The 23,164-nt window shown below is 49.5% G+C and overlaps 2 protein-coding genes and 1 long non-coding RNA gene across 6 annotated transcripts in view; 2 read left to right on the forward strand and 1 right to left on the reverse strand.

Annotated features, from left to right (window-relative positions):
• SOAT1 (sterol O-acyltransferase 1) overlaps window positions 1-6,139 on the forward strand; it is a 47,187-nt gene extending 41,048 nt beyond the window's left edge. For all 4 annotated transcript variants that reach the window (XM_027823658.3, XM_043552664.1, XM_037906018.2 and 1 more), the window contains exons 15-16: window positions 43-188; window positions 2,134-6,139. In XM_027823658.3, the coding sequence (XP_027679459.2) occupies window positions 43-188; window positions 2,134-2,190 (203 nt within the window). In that variant the 3' untranslated portion in view covers window positions 2,191-6,139. The remainder of the gene's footprint in view (window positions 1-42; window positions 189-2,133) is intronic.
• Window positions 182-10,606, reverse strand: LOC119566895. Its single transcript, XR_005226375.2, has 3 exons — window positions 10,331-10,606; window positions 1,927-2,020; window positions 182-975 (listed from the first exon to the last, which is right to left on the reverse strand). It is a non-coding gene; the product is annotated as an uncharacterized LOC119566895 (long non-coding RNA).
• AXDND1 (axonemal dynein light chain domain containing 1) overlaps window positions 9,292-23,164 on the forward strand; it is a 58,635-nt gene continuing 44,762 nt past the window's right edge. The window contains exons 1-3 of the mRNA XM_043552655.1: window positions 9,292-9,624; window positions 11,780-11,938; window positions 12,734-12,915. Coding sequence (XP_043408590.1) covers window positions 11,812-11,938; window positions 12,734-12,915 — 309 coding nt within the window. The 5' untranslated portion in view covers window positions 9,292-9,624; window positions 11,780-11,811. The remainder of the gene's footprint in view (window positions 9,625-11,779; window positions 11,939-12,733; window positions 12,916-23,164) is intronic.

Consider the following 23,164-nt stretch of genomic DNA (forward strand, 5'->3'; position numbering starts at 1 on the left):
CCTGAATAGTGCACCTTGATGGCTTTCTATTTCCTCCTCCAGTGGTTTTCAACTTCATTCTTAATGACCGTCGGAAAGGGCCCATTTGGAATGTGATCATGTGGACCTCTCTCTTCCTGGGCCAGGGTGTCATAATTTGCCTTTACAGTCAGGAGTGGTATGCACATCAGTATTGCCCCTTGAAAAATGTGAGTGATTAACCTTTGATTCTGGAATAACTAAGTATACAAACAATGAGAAGGGACAAGCTTGGTTTGGGTTAAGGACAAAAGATTAGCGAGTGTCAGACTTATGGGGGAAAAGGGCGAGAAATTGTAATATGGTAGAGGAGAGCAGGAATGGACTGACATGGCATAATCTGGAAAATGGGGGCTGATGATGTAAAGAAGTTGGTTTCTATTTCACTCTTACTGTTTTTTTTAAACTTATGACATGAGCATAATAAGAAACTCCAGAGTAGTACAAAATTTGAGACCTCTTACATGATTACTGACCTCTGAGATCATTTTGGAGAAGGGCTGACTCTACCAACAGAAATTAGCGAAGGTCTCTGGCTGACAAAATCTCAAGGATCTAGTATTTTACTACCCGTTGTTCATCTTCCCACGCGCACCCCCCCCCACCCCCCCGCGCACATACACATTTTCAGTTTTACTTTGTCAGGTCACTTCTTTAAAGAAGTCTAAACAGTGCATTTTATTTCACCCTGACTGTCAGTTTTCAAGTAGTGGGCTTACATCCTTTAAACTCTGAGCACTTTCATCCATTCAGGCAATATGTACTAGTATTACAGTGCAGGGGAGGCAACATGCTCAGCCTCCAGGATGAAGAGAAACAGTTGTGGGATTTTGATTTTTTGGTTTTTTTGTTTTTTGGGGGGGGCGGGGGGGGGTTTGTCTTGTGGTTTTTGTTTGGTTGTTTTTTGCATTGGTTGGGTCTGTAGTGAATTTCCCCTTGCCTTCAGCAGTGGCAATCCTAAAATAGGGAAAATAGAAACATTTTTCTAAAGTCAAACATAGACAACTTCAGTCCTAAACAAAAACTCTTCAGTGTCTGAGTAGTCTTGATAGCTCAACCTGTCTTGCTTAGCACCTTGAAAAGGCATTCAGCAAGGTTTTACCTGAAGCCCATTCTAGGTGGGCTCAGAATTCAAGGTCTGGTCCTAAGTTCCCTCTAAGCTGTGCAGCTGCCTATTAAGCCCTGTGCGGGGGAGAGATGCCTCTCCCCTAGCATGGACCTGCCATGGAAGAGGCACCCCCTCCCCCTCAGCCCCAGTGCAGACCTGCCAGGGGAGAGGTGCCCCTCCCCACTGGCCCCAACACGGACCTGCCCTGGACTTGCTGGGGCCGGGGCAGAGGAGCCTCTCCCTTGGCCCGGCCCAAGACTGCGGGAGTTGCCACAGCCGGGAGAGGTGCCTCTCCCCCTGCCTTGAGCTGCTGCTGCAGCAAGAGAGGGCTGGAGGGAGTGTTCTCTCTCTTCCTCTCCCTCTCCCCACCACAGCCCCAGGGCAGCCTGAACCCCAAACCCTTCATCCCCACCCCAGAGCCTGCACCGCCCACACCCCAACCCTCTGCCCCTCCTCCTGAACCTCTCAGCCCTGGCCCCACCCGAGAGCCTTCACCCCGTAGCCTGAGCCGCCTCCCGCACTCAGAACCCCTCATCTCCAGTCCCACCCCAGAGCCTTCACCCCTAGCCAGAGCCCTCATCCTCTGCACCCAACACTCTGCCCCAGCCCTGAGCCCCCTCCCACACTCCAAACCCCTCTGCCCTACCCCCACCACATGAGTTTTATGTACACCAATATGAAGGAGACATGGCATGAAACAATCAGCTGCTGTTGTAGATCTGTCTTCGCTGAAGACAGATGAATAGATTTTTTTATTTTTTTTTTTTTGTAATGGTCATAGACTAGATGCTTATGTTTACCTGAAAAAATATCTGGCTCCACCCTGCTGTCAGAATCAGTCATAGCCTCCATGAATATCAGATGGAGAGTGTGTGGTGTTGCTGTCTTCATTTCCTGTAAGGGGGGTGTGAACAGAAAAGGTTATAGACTTCAGTAGATATTACAATAATTTCCACCACTACATGTCCATGACTAACATGCTGCCTCTCTTCTGTTGTGTCTTCTAGCCCACGTTCCTGGACTATGTGAAACCACGTTCCTGGAATTGTCATATTCAGATTTAAAACCATTAAACCCAGCTTTCATCTTTCCTCCCATATCTGAAGATCAGCCTGTGCTCCTCCAAGGACAGGGACCAATGACATCATTCACTTCAAATATTTTTTTTTAAGGAAAGTTGTGCCTCCTGATTATTGGAGATAAACTGTTTTTGTAACTTTACTGAGGCAGCCCAGTTGAAGTGGACTGCAGCAGGCTTCCAGGTAGCTCTCATTTCACACAGCTGTACTCAGTCATTCCCATGTCAGTCATGAAACACTGAGATGAAGGTCATGTCCATTGAATTTTGCTCGTTCCAGCGGCGCTTCGTATTTTGCTACTCTTCATCCAGACAGTAGATGGGCTGGTCAGACTAAGTAGAGCTCAGCGGTAGCCTCTATCAATCTGTTTTAGACATTCCTTCAAAGTTGTTTCCTCCTTCAGTAACTGGAGAGGTCTACAGAATCTGTATGCTCTTTGGAACCCTCCTTGTTGCTATGGTAGTATTATGTGACAGAGCAACATGTCTTTGCATCATAGCCCAAGTATTGGTGGATGGCTTTCTATGTCCTCTGTCTGGAATTACTTTCCACAAACAGTACATAGGAATTGAAAATGGGCTGGGGAAAGTTAATTTTTAATGCTGAAGACTTTTTCTTTCTGTGGTTGGAATGATCGATCGGTTGCTACTGGCTATGAAGATATTTGCTATACCCAAAAGTAGGGCCCTGAGTGCATACATTCTTAAACCAAAAACCTCTGTTACACTAAAAAAGCATAAGGTTGGTCCCTAAATCACAAGAGCCTGACCTCTCTGGCTGTCAGGATTCCAATTACAGCTCTTATGCCCTTAGGCTTTTTCTGTTGTGCTCTGAAGCTCATGTGACTATGAGCAGTAGGAGTTTGCTTTTTCTGACAACTTACCTCCCTGTACCCCCTAGACTAATCAGTTATCTTAGGGGGATACAAAACTGCCAAATGAAAGTGCAAACTTGTTGTTGTGCATGTGCACTTACTATTCTGCGTATGTTAGTATGCATTGAGTATTATGGAGCAGGTTGAAAAAATCCCATTGATTTCAGTGGGACTTAATGTATTCTCATTCAAATAGCTCCACTGGATACAGTGCCCATTAATCTTGCCACATGTTGACAAGATGCTCCATAATGGCTTCCTGACACAAAAGCATTTGAAAATAAGGGGATGAATCAAAGCCTTTTCCCCCCTTCTCGACGCTAAATCACTACTTTTGCAATGGAAAGCCATATCTCCCTTGGAATACTTGCATCAAAAATACATGGAGTCAGGAAAAGTTCATGCCCTGCTTTGGGAGGGAGAAGGGACCATTGCACTGCTACAAGGAGAAACTCTGATGAAAGGGTATTCAAACTAAGAATATTCCCTTTACCACAGCAGTTGCACATGATTTTATCTGATTGAGGTCCCCTTCCAGTTACTGTCCGCTTTCCTTTCTATATGGAGATGTCAGTTCTGCATTCTAGGTTACAAATGAGTTCAGAAACTAACCATATAACTCCTGTTTATCTGAATAGCATTTATTCATTTAAGTGATGTACAGCAGGGACACAATTGAATTGTATGCTACAGTAATTAGCTTCCATTGCTTGAAGGAGCCGAGTGGTAGAGAACAACTTGGCTTTTATTAAGTACTGTAATTTCACAGTTACTCAAATGTTTTTAATGGCATTTTTATGAGTGGCGAGTTGATCCTGTTGGCCTCCAAGCCACAGGCATGGCTACCAGTGCTGACAATGAACGTTATTTTCTAGAGTTGAAACATAACTTCATCAGAGCCAACTATTTTGATTTTAAGTATTTTTTTTCTTCGTTTTTAGTTCCTGTCCAAGAGGTAGGTCTCCTGCTCTTATTAAAAGAACACAACCAGGTCAAATCTGTGACAAATTCAGGTTTTGAATGTATAGGATGGAATTTTTTAATTGAACGAAAGCTTGTACTAAATATCAAAACTCTCGTTTTCATGATTTTTTTTTCTTTTAATTTCAGTAGAAAAAGTTTAACAAATGTGTGCCCCCAAACATAGGACATTTGTGCTAGTATATAAGAGCCTGGAGGTGAAAATCATTAGAAACTTTACTCTGTTGGTTTTTTACTTCCACTAGTAGAGCTTGAACAGTTATAATGGAGAGTAAATTAGACTTTTTTTTTTTTAAAAGAAAAGTGCTAGTAAAATAATTTTGAGATTTGTAACCTGATAGTGTCCTTTTTAAAAATAGCTTTGTAGTCAGATAGTAGCACTTCTCTTCCATCTAAGATGAATTGAAGTCAGTAGACTTTAATCATAGTTCTTAAAACGCAATGTACTGCTTATATATGGAAATCCTTGCACTCCCCTGGGGTATGATGGATTAGAGGCTTGGGTTTCTTGAATCCTGTGTCTGATTCCTGCTACTGTGTGTCAGTGTTCTCAAAAGAAGGAAGAATTGTATTTTGAGTCTTCTCTGCCTACTAGGACTCTAGGTATAACTCTATGGCGCCAGTTTACCTATAATGTAGAATCTTGAGCATTACTATGTCAATAACCTCAATGCTTGGAGCCAAAGGATTAAAGTATTGCAAGCAGAAGCCAGTCATTATACAGGCATGTTTAATTGCTGTAACTCGCCTTTTTTTCTTGACGCATTCAGTTCTTACCTTGTAGTTCAAGTCACCTGAAACCATGCCTTTAGAGAGCATTAACAACTACACTACTGACAAATTTTGCTATTTTTTGACTACTTATTTTGTGAGATTTGATATCCGCTTGAAATTCAGTTTTCATGATTGCCTTGGGGAAATACTTGAGGCCTTAGACTTTCTAGCGAAATGATTGCACATTGCTGGGCTAAATGGGAATTGAAGATACTACCTTTGAAGTGTTTTTTTTGTTTTGTTGGTATGCCGTAGAATCCCAGAGCTATCAGTGTGGTGGTCTAGCCAGTGATTTGGCCACTTAAGGCTAACAACCTATTTGAATTCTTACTATATATACACATTAAGAGTTCTTTGTAAAATTGTGAAGCTTACGTCCACTATCTCTTAACCATCCATGAAATGGGAAGCTTCCATTTTGGAATGCCCACCAATACAACTCAACTCACTGCTCAGTAACATCACAGAAATCTGTATTAATGTGGTGAGATTTTTTGTACCCAGTTTCTTGCATATATGAAATATGTAATAGTTCGCAAGGGTATTGTATATTTGTCCTTGTAAGAGGACTGTAGATTCATACAGAATCTTCATACCTAATGTGTCCTTTTTTTGCTGCTTTTAAAAAACCCACCAAGCTATCTAGTTTCCTGTGTGAAGATGGCTTTAGAACAGAAAGAAATCCTGCCTTTGATCTCTTAAAATAGTACAATGTTCAATAAGTATTATCAAAATAAGCCTAATTGTTTTTACTTGCTGTGAAGAAATCCATGATTTGAGGCAGGGTGCCTGGGATGGGAAGAGGCAGTATCAACCTATTAATGGAAAGTGGATCATTTGCCTTGAATCTCTGAATGTAAATGAGCTGGAAGGAGGGAATGGTTTAAATGTGCCCTCTGAGAGAGCCTACATTCTTTTCAGATGTCTCAGGGGTATGCACCTGGTCAGCAGGATACCTGCAAGTCTCTACCCAGTGCACTGGGGTCTTTGCTGTTAAGAGTAGTCGACAACCCTACTAGTCTCCTTCCTGGAGCAGACAGATTCTAATCTCTTTAGTCGGAAAGGGTGAGCGGCAGAAAGAATTCAATGTACAAATACCACTGAGTAGAGGAAACTAAACTGCACTCTACCTGTAAGTGGTATGAACAACCTCTGGTGTTACTAAGGCTGGAATAGCTGCCAAGAGATGCCTGTTGTGGAGATGTCATTCTGTTACTGTCTGCAATGTATTAACTTGTAAAATGTTCTGTCATGCAGAAACGCTGTTTATATAATCTACTGGAATATATTTTGCTATCTAGGAAAGGTGTGTGGGTCTATTCTCTTCAGTGTCCCCTAGAGCCCATGTTACTGCGAGGGACAGGCTGCACCCCACCCTACTGGAGTTGGCGGGAGGGTGAAGCGCATTGTTCCTGGATGTTGAGGCAGCAGGGGTGAGAGACTTCTTTCCTCCTCCAATCTATGCATCATGTTTCCGCTGGAGCCAGGCTCTGGGTACCAGACAGCCACCAGGGCAACCCCGCCTGCTCAGCAAGGACCCCGATAACCTATTGCATAGAGTCCTTGTGTGCCCACTCTGGAGCACTCTGGGATCTGTCGCAAAGCATTGTGGAGGGATATTGGAGGAGGGAGTGATTGGGAATGGGCAAAAACTCTTGTGCTGAAGGAATAAGCTCCCATGGGGCACAGGTCCCCAGGCATCTCCATGCAGAGCGTTAAGTAACTCCCAATTCCAAACCTGCTTTCCTCGTTTTTAAACAATGACAATCCTAGGGGTCGCATCTTCTTAATCCCAGCTCCTCTGCTTTTATCCCCTGCAAGGGCCAACTCAGTGCACTTGGTCCCCCAGGCTATCATTCATTTAGATGCCAATAGAAAAGGGGGAGAGTTGGCTTCTGCATTTCTGAATCTAGGGGCTAAAATTGACTCTAGTGGACTTGCCCCGTGGATACATTTTGGCCCCAGCCATCTGTGATGATCTCTGTTCTTTAGGAGCCTTGTTAGGTTTCCCATCCCAGCAGGCAAGGAGGTCCAAACTTTCCATAGCAGGGCCACTTTGCTCACTTTGCCAAGAACCCAAATGCTGTGCCTGTTCTTTAACCCTCATCTCACTACAAAGGTGTTGCCCCTTGGAACTACCGGTCTCGGCATGCAATGCACAGCAAGCTAGGATGGAGTCTTGTATGCTGGGGCTTGTAGGTTGCATATGAATGGGCTGTCTGCTTGCTTATATCTGATAAACCTACCTGTGAAACTGTCCAGAGGCTGAATGATGCTTGCTTGCTTTGGGCAGCCAAGTGTGCAGCCTCTTTAGCTCTTCAATTAGGGTTGCCTGGGATCTGTTTTTTTACTGGAACACCTGGTTGAAAATGGAACCTGGTGGCTCCAGTCACCAATGTGACTGGGCTGTTAAAAGTCTGGTTGGCAGCGCAGTGGGGTTAAGGCAGGCTCCCTGCCTGCCCTGGCTCTGTATGGCTCCCGTAAGCAGTGCTATGTCCCTGCAGCCCCTAGGTGCAGGAGTGGCCAGGGAGGCTTTGTGCATTGCCCTGCCCCTAGTGCTGGCCCTGCAGCTCCCATTGGCAAGGAACCATAGCCAATGGGAGCTGCAGAGGCAGCATCTGCATGTCAAAGGCATGTTGAGCCTCTCTGGCCACCCCTGTGCCTAGGGGCCACAGGGCCCTAGTACCGCTTCTGGGAGCTGCCTCAGGTAAATGCTGCCTGGAGCCCATCCCCTACCCTGAACCTTGTCCTGCATGCCCTGCCCCAGGTTAGAACCCCCTCCCACACCGAAACTCCCTCCCAGAGCCCACACCCCCTCCTGCACTCTGAACCCCTTGGCCCCAGCCCCACCCCAGAGCCCGCACCCCCAGCTGGAGCCCTCACTTGCGTGACCATGTGTCTGGTTTTGGAACAGAATACCTGATGGAAAAGGGATCCTGGCAGCTCCAGTCAGCATGGCTGACCAGGCTGTTGACTGTCAGGTTGGCAGCGCCACGCAGCAGGGCTGGCAGGTTCCCTGCTAGCTGCTGCACTGCGCAGCTCCGGGGAAGCAGCCAGCATGTCCCCACTCTGGCTCCTACATGTAGGAGGGTCCATGTGTGGCCCTGCCCCTCACCTGCAGGCACAGTTCCCATTGGCTGGGGCAGGGATGAGCTAGTGTGCCTAGCAGGTGGCTGTTGAGTGGTCCTGACATGCGCCTCTACTGCTGTTACTGTCCTGCTTCTCGTGCTCCTGTGGTTTGGCTCGAGCTGCAGCTCATTGCGGTCTGTTGCCCCATCGCCAGCACCCAGGAGTTGGAGGTATGTATCCCCATCTCAGAATTCTGGGAATGGGGCTGCACCCCATCCCCCTCACTGCATCCCTCCCTGTCCCATCATACCCTGTCCTCCACACCTACCCATCCCAGCCCTGTACGCCTTAAAGCGCTCTCCTGCCCACTCTTTCCACTTCCCAGACCTGCCACCCCATGTCCCTCACTTCCCCACAGCCCTGCACCCCATTCACCTTCATACACTGCTTCGCTCCCATTATGTTCCTATACACCCCTGTGCCCCCCACAGCCCTGCACCCCATTCACCTTCATACACTGCTTCGCTCCCATTATGTTCCTATACACCCCTGTGCCCCCCACATCCTCATGCACCTGTAGCCATCTGCCTCCCCATCCACCCCCTCCAGCCCACCCTCCTCCCTTCCCAGCTGGGTGTCTCTCTGTGTAGGCAAGTGTGTGCATGCATGTAAGAAATTTCTTTGTGTAGGGAAGTGCATGTATTGCTGCATGTTTATATACCTCTATGAATAAAATTTGCAGCCTAACTCTGACTTTTATTCCTTTTGCTGGCTTGTGCACAAAAAAATTAATGTTATGAAATGAATACACATGTTATATCAAGCTTTTAAAAGAGAAGGGAACTCTAAAAGAAACATTTCTTAAAAAGTGAATGTTGACTAGTAATTGCAGAAGAGATAATATTTCATACATTTCTCCCTACCTTTGTCTAGCTACATTCGGGGGTAGGGCAGGAGGGGGATTAGCGCTGGGGCAGGCTCCAGGTGGCACTTACCTCAAGCAGCTCCTAGAAGCAGTGGCATATTCTCCCTCTGCTGCCTAAGTGGAGGCGCTGCCCTGGCTGCAGGTGCTGTCCCTGCAGCTCCCATGGGCTGTGGTTCCCAGCCACTAGGAGCTGTGGGGGGCCACACTTGGGGCAGGGGCAGTGTATAGAGCCCTCTGGCTGACCCTAAATGTAGGAGCTGGAGGGGGGACATGCCACTGCTTCCAGGAGCTGTGTGGAGTAGGGCAAAGCCCCGGCCCCTCTCCCTGATGAGAGCTCGAGGGCTGCATTAAAACACCTGGCGTGTGGGAGGGGGCTCTGGACTGGGGTAAGGGGTTGGGGTGCAGGAGGGGGTGTGGGCTGAGGTCACCGGTGGTGGCTCCCGGTCAGTGGCATAGCAGTGGGGGGCTAAGGTACCTGTCCCTGCACCCCAGAAGCGGCCAGCAGGTCTGGCTCCCCTAGGTGGAGCGGAGGTGCAGCAACTACCTCTGTAGACCGTGCCTGCCGGCAGGCACCGCCCCTGCAGCTCCCATTGGCTGCCGTTCCTGGCCAGTGGGCGCAGGGAGTCAGTGCTCGGCGCAGGGGCCGTGTGCAGAGCCCTGGGCTGCGGCACGGGACGCGGAGGGAGTAGTCTGCCTTAGCTCGCGGCGCCCCGCCAGGCTCCCCTTCCAACGGTGTGTCCCGGCTGAAAACCGGACACCTGGAGACCTCTCCGTGAGGGGTCGTGGCTTTGCTGAGGTGACTAAGCCACTGCCTGATCAAAGCCCTCTTTCTCCCGCCCTCTTCCCGGCTGTCGCGGTCGCAGTGCGGAAGCCGGGCGCCTGCCCGGAGGAACAGGCGCGGGAAGGAGAGTCCCGCGGGAGGGGCGGGGCCGGGGCCTTCTACCTTCCGAGGCGCTAGGCGGACAGCTGGGGGGGAGAAGCCCTTCGTTTCCATAGCAACACACTGAACGGCCAGGGCCGGTGCCACTGAGAGCTGGTAAACGGAGTCCTCCCAGCTCCCGGCATCGCCTGGGCGGGGCTCCTGGGGGCAGGCCCCGCTCGACCCCGGGACGGGGGGGGTGTGTCACTGCAGGGGGCGCGGCTCGTACCCCCGGCGGGGACACGAGGGGCTGGCGGGTTGTGCCCCCTTCTCCTGCCCCACCCCCTCAACCTGGCCCCCCTCGCGGGGCCAGCTCGCTGCCGCCCGCCGAGCTTCGCGGGGGAGGCCCGTGCCCGGCCCTGTCCCTGGGGGCCGAGGTGATGCTGTCCGGGGCGGGGTGGAGGCTGCTCCCCACTGGCTGACAGCGCCGTGCACGGCGCTCCGCTGCACCACCTGAACTCCTGCGGGACATTGGAGCGGGAGGAACCGTCAACAGGGTGGGGCCGGCCGTGGGCATGGAGGGTACTCTGCGGGGGGCAGGGACGGGGTCTGCTGATGAGGCAGACAGAAATATCAAGGGTACCTTGATCCACGCCACGCCAGAATATCACTTAGGAAAGGCACATCTTCTTTCAAGCAGTCACTAGCCAGCGGCGGCTGTTGATCATCTCGTGATAAGGCTAAAGCCCAGGGGCAGTTTACAGTCCACTTGCTGATCTAATTATTTGTGCTGTTATTGGTAACCAGATTAAAGGAAGGCTAACATGAGATGTGGCTTGACTTTGCAAAAACTATGTATATTTGCAGCTAGTAAAAAAATGGGCTTTCCAAAGGAGTGCTTACAGGGCTGCCTCTAGGATTGTTGGCGCCACAAGCAAAAAAAAATTCAGCCGCTCCCGTTTTTTTTTCGTGCTCCCCGGCTTCCCCAAACCCCCTGCCCCGCCTCCTCCCCCCGGCGTGCGGCATTTCTCCCCACCCCATTGCTTCCTGCGGCTCCCCCCCCGTAAACCCCCACCCTAGCGCACCTCCGCTCCGCCTGCTCCCCTGAACACCCTGCTGCTAGGCTTCTCCCTCCCTCCCTCGCTTGCCACGCGAAACAGCTGTTTCACAAGCGGCAAGCCTGGGAGGGAGGGGGGAAAAGCGGAGTGGCGGTGGCTTCACGCTCAGGGGAGCAGGCGGAGGCTGACTGGAGGCGAGCTGGGGCGGCCGGGGCACATTTCTAGGGGCAGCATGGCTGACGCCGCAATGCCGACCCTAGAAATGTGCCCCCCCCCCCCCAGCATCTGCTTGTTTTGCTGGTGCCTAGAGCCGGCCCTGATTGCTTAGTAAGCTGTGAAAAAAACTTAAATGCATCCAGTTAGGTAGACATCAAGACATAAAAGTCAGAATACAATGGGTGAAATGAGATAGACCAGATTTTTTTGAAATAAATATGGAGGTAATTGTAATACAATTCAGATGTGTCCAACACAAGCATTGTGGTGTCATGCATGTAATAAAGGCAACTATTTTGACAAGTGTTTTACTCTCAACACAAATTGGAAACAAATGGAAAATCACATATACGAATGGGAGGATAAAGCACTGGTGATGATGGAGGATCACAGTTTGTCACTGGCTCTAATAATTTTAGAGAGCAAGGTTCTACAGTAGATTGGTTTGGCACTGGAAATAAATGAAGAAAAAGTGAATTGAAAAATAGATACTAGAGCTGAATTCAGCGTAATCACAACAACTGTATGTGAAATGGTTAGTGCCTGCTTCATGTTAAATATTAAAACCAAGCTTTTTAAAATATATATATATACAATTTTGGATGCAAAGTTGGAAGGTCCAACTGATAACATCCAGCACTACATCTTTAACTCCCCTTTTAGTAGATGGCTTTAAGTGACTTCCATTTGGAATTGCCTCAGCACCAAAGCACCATGTCTGGTTCCTGACTCTGGCACTCCTTGTACGACACACCAAAGTTTTATTTCCATAAAAATGATGAAGCCCAGCAACAATTTTGATTTAATTTTGCTTGCAGGTTATTTCATCATTGAAAATTTCCTTGTATAAATGAATAGTAAACCACTCACCATGTCCCTCAATCAAATGCCAGTTCCTGGGCCACCATCTGCATCCAAACCAGAGGGCAGAAAAATGAAAGGTAGCTTATCTCTGGTACCTGTCAGCAGAAGTGCAGGTAAATCTCAGCTGGGGACCAGATGATACTGTATTAACTGCATGTGGGGTGTTGTTTAATAACCATTCACAAATGTCTCAGTCACCATGACTTTTGCAGAAAATTGACCTCCTACCAATCCATAGTAAGAGGTTGATAAACAGGAGACTGCAGTTTGGAAGTACCTTCTTGTTTTTATATATTCGCTGTATTGAGGTAGGTCATGTGGCTCTTACATTTACCTCTGTGGTTTGAATATAATTAGAACACTGAGCGGATACAAAATTTGTATCAGCAGCCGATCCACAATCCACAAAAATGATTCACAGTTCTAAAGTGAATATTCACTGATTTGCAGGGCTCTAAATATAATCCAACACCTCAGAGCACCAGCAAAGGAATGGTGAATTTAGGATGCTCATCCTCTGTGAGTGCTCATCTGCGTGTGCGTAAATGTGTGCATACTGTACTACCATATGTAAAATAACTCTGCAGATAGCCGCAGTTTGACGCCTTTTGTGCTGCCTGTTTGCGATGCTGAAATTCTCACAGAAAACCTATTGCTACATACTGAACAAGTAGCAGCAGCACTGCCTGCAGAGGAGCCACAGCAGTGGGTTTACAATGGGCTCATGTTGGAGAGCTACTTCTGTGGGGCTAATTCATAATGATGGGATAAGATGATCCTTTATTAAAGATCTATTCAAAAATACATGAGAATGGAGCCAGTTCACCATATTGTTTTGAAAACAGTGTTTCCTTCCCCAGCAAAATGTATCAGCATCTACTGGCGGGTTTTTTCCTGCTGTTTTCCAGAGCTCCCTCAGCTAAGAAATAAATCAAGTATGCTGGACTGTTCAGGGCCTCTTCCCACCTCTCTACAGTGTGATTTCATCCCAGAAGAGATCCTCCTAGCTCTGACTTCTGCTGCCAGTACTGCCTATAGCCCTGAATACTTAAGACCCCCCAAGAAAAACAAAAGTGCGAAAGACTTCAAGGTACGTACATTATCCTTGGCAGTGCCTTTTCCTCTTCAGGATAAGACCTGCCCAGAATTGTTCCATTTAGATCTATACTAGCACAGTATCCAGCTGTGCTACCAAATAGTTAAAGGAATTCTTTAGTGCAGCATGTTTTTATTCCAGCAGCTAAAAGTTTAAATGAATTTAGTGTAGCACATGGTTTTATTAGAACAGCATGTCTTTTCTGTGTTTCTGTTGGCTAGAAGTGACTTGTTTCAATGGATCTATAACCTTGTTAAACTTATATTACACCTATGTTCTAATTACAACAACCTTATATGGATTTTAAGCTATTTTAAACAGGGAATTTGTCATTTACTTACCATAAAGTGCCTAGCTCACTTTGTTGTTACTAAAATATTAGATAACTATTTTGTCTGTATTAGTCCTGGCTTTTTCTGGTGACAGAGAGAGCTATATGGAAACTGGTTAGACTGCTGTTTTGATCTTTTCTGTTTCTTGGAAACTTTATTACTATTATAATTTATTTTATTTATCATTTGTATAGCACCATAGCATGCATAAAGCTTTACAATTGGTTACTGTGCCAGTCAAAACCATCATTCCTGCCTCACAGACTAAAGACTTGAAAGGGTACACTACAATGCTCTGTTGGCCAAGCCTTCTGGATGAACTATAAATGGAGAAATTGGAGGGGCGGGGGTTAGAGAGTAGGAGATTATAGTGTTTAAGGGAAGAGGAAACTAGTACATGGACTGAAATCTTGGCAAGAGGGCTCCTGAAGAAGGGGCAAATTCTGGAGGTACTATAGCTGACAAAAAGGCAAGATTTAGTTATGTGAGGGAAGATGAGCATAGTATTGCAAGCTTTGAGAATCAGAAGGATGTGTGTGATGTTAACAGTGACATAAAAAGGGGAGGAGAGACTTGGGAAGTTGTGACAGGATCCCTGGGCTATAACCTGAAACTGTGGGATCGCTGTGCCCCCTTAACTCTCGAGCTTGCACTGTCTCTCACAATGCTTTGTCAGTGACAAACAGCAGAACTTCTCCTGGTGCTGTGATCACTCAGCCTTCAGCATATGGAGCCCCACACCCCACTAAATTGCATGAATGTACTGCTCATGAATTGTACAGAGAGCATGAATTGTACAATTCATGAGCTGCTCATGAATTGTACAGAGAGAGGCACCAGCCAATCACTCCAGACTCCAGCCTTGCACCCCAGAAATATACCGTTACATTGCTCAAGACTCCCTTGGACAGTGCAAGCTCATTAATTAGTTCGCCGGTCCAACAAAAGGATAGTGGATGTGCAACAGCCCTTTTAACACAAGCTGAAATTCCTCAAGTACTTCAACCAAAACCACACAGTTTTAGATAAAATATAAAACAGATTTATTAACTATAAAGATAGATTTTAAGTGATTATAAGTAGCAGGCATAGAGATCAAAGTTGGTTACATAGAAATAAAAAAAATTCAGTCTAAATTCTACAGACTAAGAAAAATTTGAAACAAGCAGTCTCTCACCCTAATAAATGTTACAGGCAGCTCAGTTCTCAATACACAGGCTGGATTTCCTTCCCAGCCTGGGACCAACCTCCCCAGTTCAAAGTCTGTGTCTTTTAGATGATCTTCTGGGTGTTGAGATGGGAGAGGAGAGAGGCCAAGTGATGATGTCACTGTCCCTCTTTTATACTTTCTTCCAACTGCTAGAAAGATAATTGCTGTGATGTGGGTTAGACAGCCCTCATTGTCTATGCATCCTTTGTGTGGAGTTTCTGGGGTAGTAGATTATTCTTGGTGGGCCATCAACACCTGTCTGGCCAATGATAGTTGCTCCTCTATCCCTACTCTAGCAAGGCACCTTCTTTGACTCACCAGCCTAAGCACTTCTCCCTTTGGCGAGACAGGCCTGGGGTAAATCAACCCCTGTCTGCTGCACTGGGGCAGTCTTCATCTTCCCCATTCTGTGTTCCTTCAGCCATATTTTCTGGGTAGGATCATCCCCTTAGATCTACAAACAGAAGGTATTATTTCACTAGACACCAATACAAAGGGAGATACCTCCCCCTACCTCCTCATTGGGGTCGGGTATCATCCTGTGGTTTGCCCTGGGGAGTCAATCCTTGCCTTAGTAGGCGCTTAGGCTTGTCTATTTTCCCTATGAGAAGGAGCACAGCCTCTTCTCCTAGAGCTGCTTATTTGCCCACTGCCACTTTGGGGGGGGGGGAGGGGGGAGGGGGAGCGGGAGAGGGACATGGGAGGGGCTTTAAAAGGGCTCAGGAAGCCCTTAATTGGAGTCAGGTGTTCCTAATTAACCTGAGGCAACCCCTTCTCAGCTGATCCTAATTGACTTGTGGTAACCCCTTCTCAGCTGATAGGGAAGAGGGGCTTCAACATTCTAGAGCTTATACCCACCCACTTCCCTGGAATTTAATAGGATACGACTGTCGTGTGGGTGGGGAGCTACTGCTGTTGGGCCCAGAGCTCCTTCAGTCTTTGTCTGAGCTAGCGCCCCCCTTGCTGCCTCACTAGTGGTCGCCCTGGTTGCTGCTGCCGGTCCTTGGTGGGCCCTGCTGGCCTGCTTCCCCTGCCTCTGTTTCTGCTACCACCTGTGGGGTCCCTCCTGCTTGCCTGGCTGCCTGACCCCCGCCCTTGGACTGGCCATCCCTTCCTCTGCTGCTTTGGCTGGTGGACCTTCCCACCCTCTGCTTTGCCCACCAGCCTCCCTGCAGCAGTTTGCCCTTTCCCCTTTCTGCCTGTATTTGGCCTACCTGCCCCAGCAGTTTTTTTGTTTGTTTGCCTGCCCCACCCCAGTCTCTAGGAGTCTATTGGTTTGTAAATCCAGCCCTAGTCCCTGCAGTTAATCCCTGTGGTATTCTGGCCCTGTCCCCAGTCTGCCTCTAGCCCATTCCCTTCTCCCCTTGCCTTCTGCTGCCCCCCTTGTCCAGCCCCTTCATTCTGTGCGCCCATGTCCCCTCCCCACATGCTTGTGCCCCTTCCTCATTTATGTTGAGCCCTATTGTACAATGCACCACCCTCTGATATTGTAGTCCTTCCCCTCCCCAGTGCAGCCGAAGGAGCCGGTATTCCCATCTCATGGCTTTGATTGCACTCCCCCTCCTCAGCCTTGATTGGCACCCCATTACCCCCAATTTTTGGCACCCTCCTCCCCTGCCGGCAGCCTAGTGGGGAGGTGTGGTTTGGCCTCTTGTCCCCATCCCCACCGAGTATGGTGGGGGAAACAGCGGGTGGGGCCCCCTGGGTTGACCCTGCTGCCCTCTCTCTGCCTGCTCCCCCCCCCCCCCCAACCATCCCTGCGGCTACCCTCTCCACCGCTGCTGCCAGACTGCCTATCATTGCCCCCTGCTGGGGCACTGGCAGTGGCGGGCACAGGTACAGATCCTGTTGCTGCCAGGTCTTCTGTCTCCTCCAATTCTGGGGGAGCCCCCTCAGCTGGTAGAAAGGGCCAGGGTGAAAAAAAGGGTAAAAGCCCCACCTGGAAGGCCAACCGCCCCATGGTAGCGGCTGTCTCCTCTGCTGCAGCCTCACCATGAGCTGCGGCCCCTCCGCCCCTTCCCTTGCCATCCCCTCCACCAGCTCTTGACCCCCAGCGCGTATGCCCAGGAGGCTGCGGCCCCTCCACCCGCCACCTCGTCATCTAACTCAGCCACTGCCTCTGTTTCCATCCCTGGTGGCCGGGGCTCCTTTCCCACCCTAACCAGAAAGCACGGCGTCCGCTGCCTCCTGGTGCCCGCCTTGCCCCACATAGAGATGGGCGTTGGTGAGGATGGTGGGGCCCAAGGCCATGGTAGCAGCCTCTAAGATGTATGGGAAGGTAGTCTTCTTCCTGGCATCGAAGGCCACTGCCCAGGAAGTGGTGGAGAGGGGCCTGGTGGTGGGGGGCATGTACGTCCCCCTTGAGCCCTTGGAGGACCTGAGCATATGGGTGGTTTTCACTTCCATCCTGCCCTTCCTTCCCAATGCTGCCCTTTAGCCTTTCCTTTCGACCCTGGGAAAACCCCTGTCAGTGATTAGCCCTCTCCCGCTAGGCTGTAACAACCCCGCCCTCGGTCACATCCTCTCGTTCCGCTAACAGATGCAGATTCAACCTCCACTGGCAGTTCATGACGGGGAAGCGCTTGAGGGGTCCTTTTTGGTGCCCCACCAAGGGACCCGTTACCGGGTGTACTACTCTTCAGGGCAGGTCCGGTGTTACCTCTGCCAGGCGAGGGGCACGTCCCCCCACCAATGCCTCCCTGACCCTTTATACCATCATCCTTGCCCCCTGGCCCTGCCCCTGCGGGCCAGCCCTCTACCAACACCTTAGAGGGCTGGGTTCTCCTCCAGGGGAAGCAGGGCAAGTGAAAGCACCTCCCCCTTGATGCGGAGTGGGAGGAGGCTCCTCATAAGACCAGGAGAGTGGCCCCTGATGCCGAGCCTTCCGTTGCACCTCCTGATAGTGTCCAACACCTAAAGCTGGCTGGGGAAGTCATGGCAGCAGCGAGAAGCAGTACCAGCCCCCTTCTGGAGTCCCTCCTTGTGGGGGCCTTGGATTGAGCCCTCCCCGTCCCCTTGTCAACTGTGCCCACCATCGGCACCGAGGTGAGTGTTGCCAAGGCTATCGGGTGGGGACTTCTGCTCCATCTTCGAGGCAATTGAGGCTCTGGGTCTGACCCCAGTCACCCTGGGGGAGGACAACCCCTGCCAGTGGGCCTCGATCTGGGCGGCAGTTGCATTACGATGCCCCCTCCTCCCCTCTCTCCCCTTCCTCTGACTGATGCCCACACTCTTACTCCTGGGGTACCCCTGAGCCATGCCCAGCTGCAGATGGCACCCTGCCTGACATCGAGCCCAGAGTGGGTGTATTTTTTTTCAGCAGGCATCCACCTTCCTCAGCGCTTTGGATCCTCATGAGTGCCTAGTCCTGGGTGGGGATTTTAACACCACCCTCGAAGAGTGGGACCGCTCGGGGACTGAGCAGAGTCCGGCTGACACGGACGTCCTCCGGGAGATCATAGACCATCACTCCCTGGTGGACATCTGGTGCGATCACCACCTGGATGATGAGTCTACCTTTACTTATGTCCGGGTGGAGGAAGATCAGTCGTACTACTCCTGGTTGGATTACATTTATCTATCTCATCATCATCTCTCATGGGCCCACTCCTCCAGCGTTCGGCCAGCCCCGTTCTCGGTGGCCGTGATGGCCTCTCTGACTTCTGAGATGCTGGGGCAGGCCTATTGGCACTTCCACATCCTCCAGCAGGTTATTGTTAGTTTCGTGGCATCCTTCCAGGAGTTCTGGCTGGCCTGGCGAGAGCAGAGGTGTGCCTTTCCCTCAGTGCAGCGATGGTGGGATGTGGGGAAGGTAAGTGCCCGGCTCTTCTGTCGTGATTGGGGCACCAGTTGGCGGAGGGATGTGGTGATAGAGCAGCTGGAGCAGGAGGTCTTGGAGCTGGAGAGGTGCCTGGACGCCAGACCCGGGGATCCATCCCTCTGCAGAGCATGCCGGGAGAAGCGTGAGGAGCTCTGGGCCCTCAAGGATCATCAGGCCTGGGGTGCGTTCGTTCGTTCCCACATCCATCTCCTTCAGGAGATGGATCGCGGCTCCCACTTCTTCTATGCCCTGGAGAAAAAGAGGGGGGGCCAAGAAGCAGGTCACCTGCCTTTTGGCAGAGGATGGCACCCCTCTCATGGATCCGGAGGAGATGTGTGGAAGGGCCAGGGCCTTCTATGCCAGCTTTTTCTCCCTGGATCCGACCGACGCTGATGCTTTCAGAGTGCTCTGGAATGAACTCCCGACGGTCAGTGCAGGCAACTTGGACTGGCTGGAGCTGCCGCTCACTCTGTCTGAATTCTCAGAAGCCCTCCATGTCATGCCCACTAATAAATCTCCAGGCATGGATGGGCTGACCGTGGAGTTCTACTGCGTGTTCTGGGACGTCCTTGTCCTGGATCTCGTCACCATCTGGGCCGAGTCCTTGGAGAGCGGGGTCCTCCCTCTGTCATGCAGGTGAACCATGCTCACCTTGCTACCGAAGAAGGTGGATCTCCACGACCTTCGGAAATGGCATAGGACTACAAAGTCATAGTGAAGGCCATCTCGCTGCGGCTGGAGTCCCGGGCCAATCCATCTTCGAAAACCCTGTATTTGGTCCAGGACCTCTTGGAGCTCGGGTGTAGGGATGGTCTGTCATTCGCCTTCCTTTTCCTGGATGAGGAGAAAGCATTTGACAGGATGGACCACGGGTATCTCCTGGGCACTCTGTGAGCATTCGGCTTCAGGCCCCGATTTGTGGGTTTTCTCCAGGTGCTGTATGCCTTCACGGAGTGTTTGGTCAGGCTCAACTGGAGCCTGACCAAACCGGTCAGCTTCAGGCAAGGGGTACATGAGGGCTGTCTGCTGTTGGGCCAGCTGTATTCTCTGGCGATCGAGCCCTTCCTCTGTCTCCTCCGCTGGAGGTTGACAGGGTTGGTGCTCCAAGAGCTGGAGTTGTGGCGGGTCCCATTGCCGTACGCCAATGACGTGCTCCTTGTGGTCCAGGACCCAGGCGACCTGGTGCGGGTGAAGGCCTGCCAGACGATCTACTCGGTGGCCTCCTTCACCCAGATCAACTGGATCAAGAGCTCTGGCCTGATGGTCAGGGACGGGTGGCAGATGAGCTCCCTCCCACCCGTGCTTCAAGCCATTCAGTGGAGTGTGGGTCCACTGCTCTGTCTTGGCGTTTATCTTTCTGCCATACATCCTTCTCCACTGGAGAACTGGCAGGATTTAGAGGGCAGGGTGGGTGAGCGGCTGCGGAGATGGACAGGACTGCTGTGGTGCCTCTTCCTCCGAGGGAGAGCATGATGCTTAACCAGCTGGTCCTATGCTCTGGCACTGGCTCAACACCCTGATCTTGGCCGCGGGTTTCCTGGCCCACCTCCAGAAGATAGTTCTGGAGTTCTTTTCGCCAGGACTGCACTGGGTCTCTGCAGGGGTCTTTAGTTTTCCCTTGGAGGAGGGAGGACAGGACCTGATCTATCTTTGCACTCAAGTCCATGTCTTCTGCCTCCAGGCCCTGCATACAGATATATATACCTCGAGCTGGCTGTGTGACCTCCAGCTGGTTCGCTTTTGAACTGCGCCAAGGGCACATCTGTACATGCCTGTGCTCCATACTCTCCATTTCCTCACCCTCATGTCCCACTCCGATACCAAATGGTGGGACTTAATGTCATCTGTCGAGGGTGAGGAATCCCGGTGGGCCAGCCTATATTCCACCCTAGTCCCGCAGCCCTCTGGGATATCAGCTGATGGCTCCTCCATGGAGCCGTGAGCATGGGTGTGTATTTGGCGTGGTTCACTCCAGTCCCGGAAGCCTGTCCCTTCTGCAGCATGAGGGAGACCCTGGCACATGTTTATCTTGAGTGTGCCAGGTTGCACCCCTTTTCCGACTCCTCCTGGACCTCCTTTAACATTTTTGGCTGCATTTCTCCCCCCACCTCTTTATACATGCACCCCCATCTGTGGCCCCACAAAGTCGCTGGATCTCTTTGTCAACTTCCTCCTAGCGATGGCCAAGGTGGCCGTCTGTAACATCAGGGAGAGGATGTTGGCTGAGGGCGTTCTCTGTGACTGTGGGGCCTAATTCTGATCCTCCTTCCATTCACGCATCCGGTCAGAGTTCCTCTGGGCAACGTCCGCCTGGCTTCCTTGACACCTTTGAGGAAAAGTGGGTGCTGTCCAGGGTTCTCTGCTCGGTGTCCCCTTCAGGTTCCCTATTTTTGACCCTTTGATCTTCACACCAGTCCTTGTAATTTTTTTTGTTGTCCCCTATAATTCCTTGAGTTTCCGGGCTCTGTGGATTCTCCCCATAGGCTGGGGGAGGGTCCTTTAGCCACCAGCGGGTGTCCACTTCCCCAGAACCCAGTAGGAACACCCTCTTGCAGCTGTCTGGCCTGACTTTGTCACACTACTGAAAGGTCAGCTGTGGTCGTTTCCCTGTGGATAAATCTCTGCATTAAGCATCTTCGCATAACTGTGTATCATTTTCATATGACTTTGTATTATGCCTCTTCATATAACCTTGTATTAAGTCTTTCCATATGTAACCTCTATTTTCATACAACTTTGTATCAAGTCCTTTGATATAGGAACTTTGTATTGAGCCTTAGTATAATGTTATAGCCCCTAAGGATAGTTAAGGTAGAAGAAAAATGTCTTTTCGCTAGGAGTAGAATCAGATCTCCCCCCTTTTAATCAATTGCCCTGTTGAATGAATGAGGTGAATGAGTAAGGCGTGGAAGGCAAGCACCTCCAGACAACTACAACAGTTGGAGAGGGGATGGAAGCCAGACCCAAGAACAATAAAACTTGTCAAGTGGGCTCATTAAAGAAGATCAGACATATTGAGGGCCTTGGGAGTTAGAAGTGAGCACCTTCTTTTCAAAACATCCTCTTTGAAAATAAATGTGGCAGCATTAAGACAACACCCAGAAGGAAGTGCCACAGATGACCAACTGACACAGACACAGATTTTGCATCTGTGGTATAGATTTGCATGAGAGGGAAGCTGCTATAAATGTGAGGCGTCTTGCAGAGGATCCCGGGTCTCGTCTTGTCAACATCGCAGCATCGATCCGGATGGACAGAAGCCCGGCTCCACCCCTTCTCCATCTAACTCACCTGGCCAGTGAAGTTAAGGGGAGCAACTAGTTGGTAACAACAACAAGACGGAGTGTGCTTGTGTGTGTATGTGAGTGCATGAGTGTAATATATATCATATGCATATGATACAGTATTGATTGATACATGTATTACCAATAAATGTGGTGCTTTGCCTTATCCCCCCTGAAAAGATCCTGTGCTAAGCACAACATCCCAACCTCACAACATATCTCAGTAACAGATATAGCAATACTTCATAACTTAACAAACAATTATAGTACATACAGTTCAACGGGATATTAAGGTTCAACAGAGCAAGACTTTTAAAATGATACCCCACAAGGCCTGCATTATACAAAACATATCATAATCACATGACAATGGTGAATATGGGAGTTCCAGCATGTTACTTTGAGGTACTGAGTGTCACAGAGGTCCAGTTGATGTTGCCATGTTGAGATGGCAGCTGGATGTTCAGGGAGGAATATTGGAGAGGCACTGAGGATGGATAGGGAGATGTGGAAGTCATCAGTATAGAGTTGATAGCAAACCCTGGAGAATGACTGAGAGTGTATGGAGGGATGGCAGAAAGGGATTGAGAACAGGGTCCTGTAGAACACTGGCAGAGAGAGGAAGGAAGGAAGAAGATGGGAAAGAGAGAGAGCAAATGGATGAAATACCAAGTGAATATGGCAACAATGAACAGGGTGAAGAGACAAGATGGGGTCCCAGGCAAGAGTCTGTTATAAATGGGAAGAAGGGGGGACAACTCCAAAATGTTGGGAACCACAGAACTATATAAACCAAGCCCTAATGTGGACTCATGGAAACCTGTCAAACAGACCCTCTGTATGCTATATAATTAGGGCCCTTTGTTTCTGCTTTTTATTTTGTTTAAAATTCCTAGGGAAGTTAGTAGTGTTTCGTACAAATATTAAAAAATGAGTGAAAATAAGTGGAAAAAATTTACTTCACAGTTTTCTGGGTAATTATCAGGATTAATAATGGGGCATGAGAGAACACAAAAACCAGAAAATAGAGAAGAGGGCCAGTGGGTTAGCAGAAGAAATGGACAGGGACTATCACCCAGCTCCCTTTCTATCTTGATCCTCCATGGCACATGTTAGGATATAGATATTCAGGCCAGTCTGTAAAGACCTATACTTTAAGAATTTAAGTATATGTTTATCATTTAGCTAGTTATAGAGGTATAAAAGAAAGAATCACAATCACTGTCTGCCTGTATAGGGCCTTCTCTTACTGTGACAGTCTGAGGCCCTGTTCTTAGGCTAAGGCCTTTGGCTAAGCAGCAGCGGCAGCTATAAGCTGAGAAGTGTAGGGTCACGTCCTCACCAGTCACATTGAAATAAGGTGCTATTGGGCTGTTAGGCATTATCAGGACAGGATTGTATTCCTATCACCGCCAGATAAAGATGGTTAAAGAAAACTTAGTTTGATAGCATCCTGTCTGGCAAGTACTCACTTATCAATAGCTGGGGTGTGAAATCCTCATTTCTGTGTTGTTCTATCACTGTAGTCTCCACTTCTCTATTGTTTGTCTGTATAATCTCTGGTTCTCTGATTGTTTCTGTCTGGTGTATTATTAAT

The sequence above is a fragment of the Chelonia mydas genome, chromosome 8, assembly GCF_015237465.2.
Source record: "Chelonia mydas isolate rCheMyd1 chromosome 8, rCheMyd1.pri.v2, whole genome shotgun sequence".
Classification (NCBI taxonomy): domain Eukaryota; kingdom Metazoa; phylum Chordata; order Testudines; family Cheloniidae; genus Chelonia; species Chelonia mydas.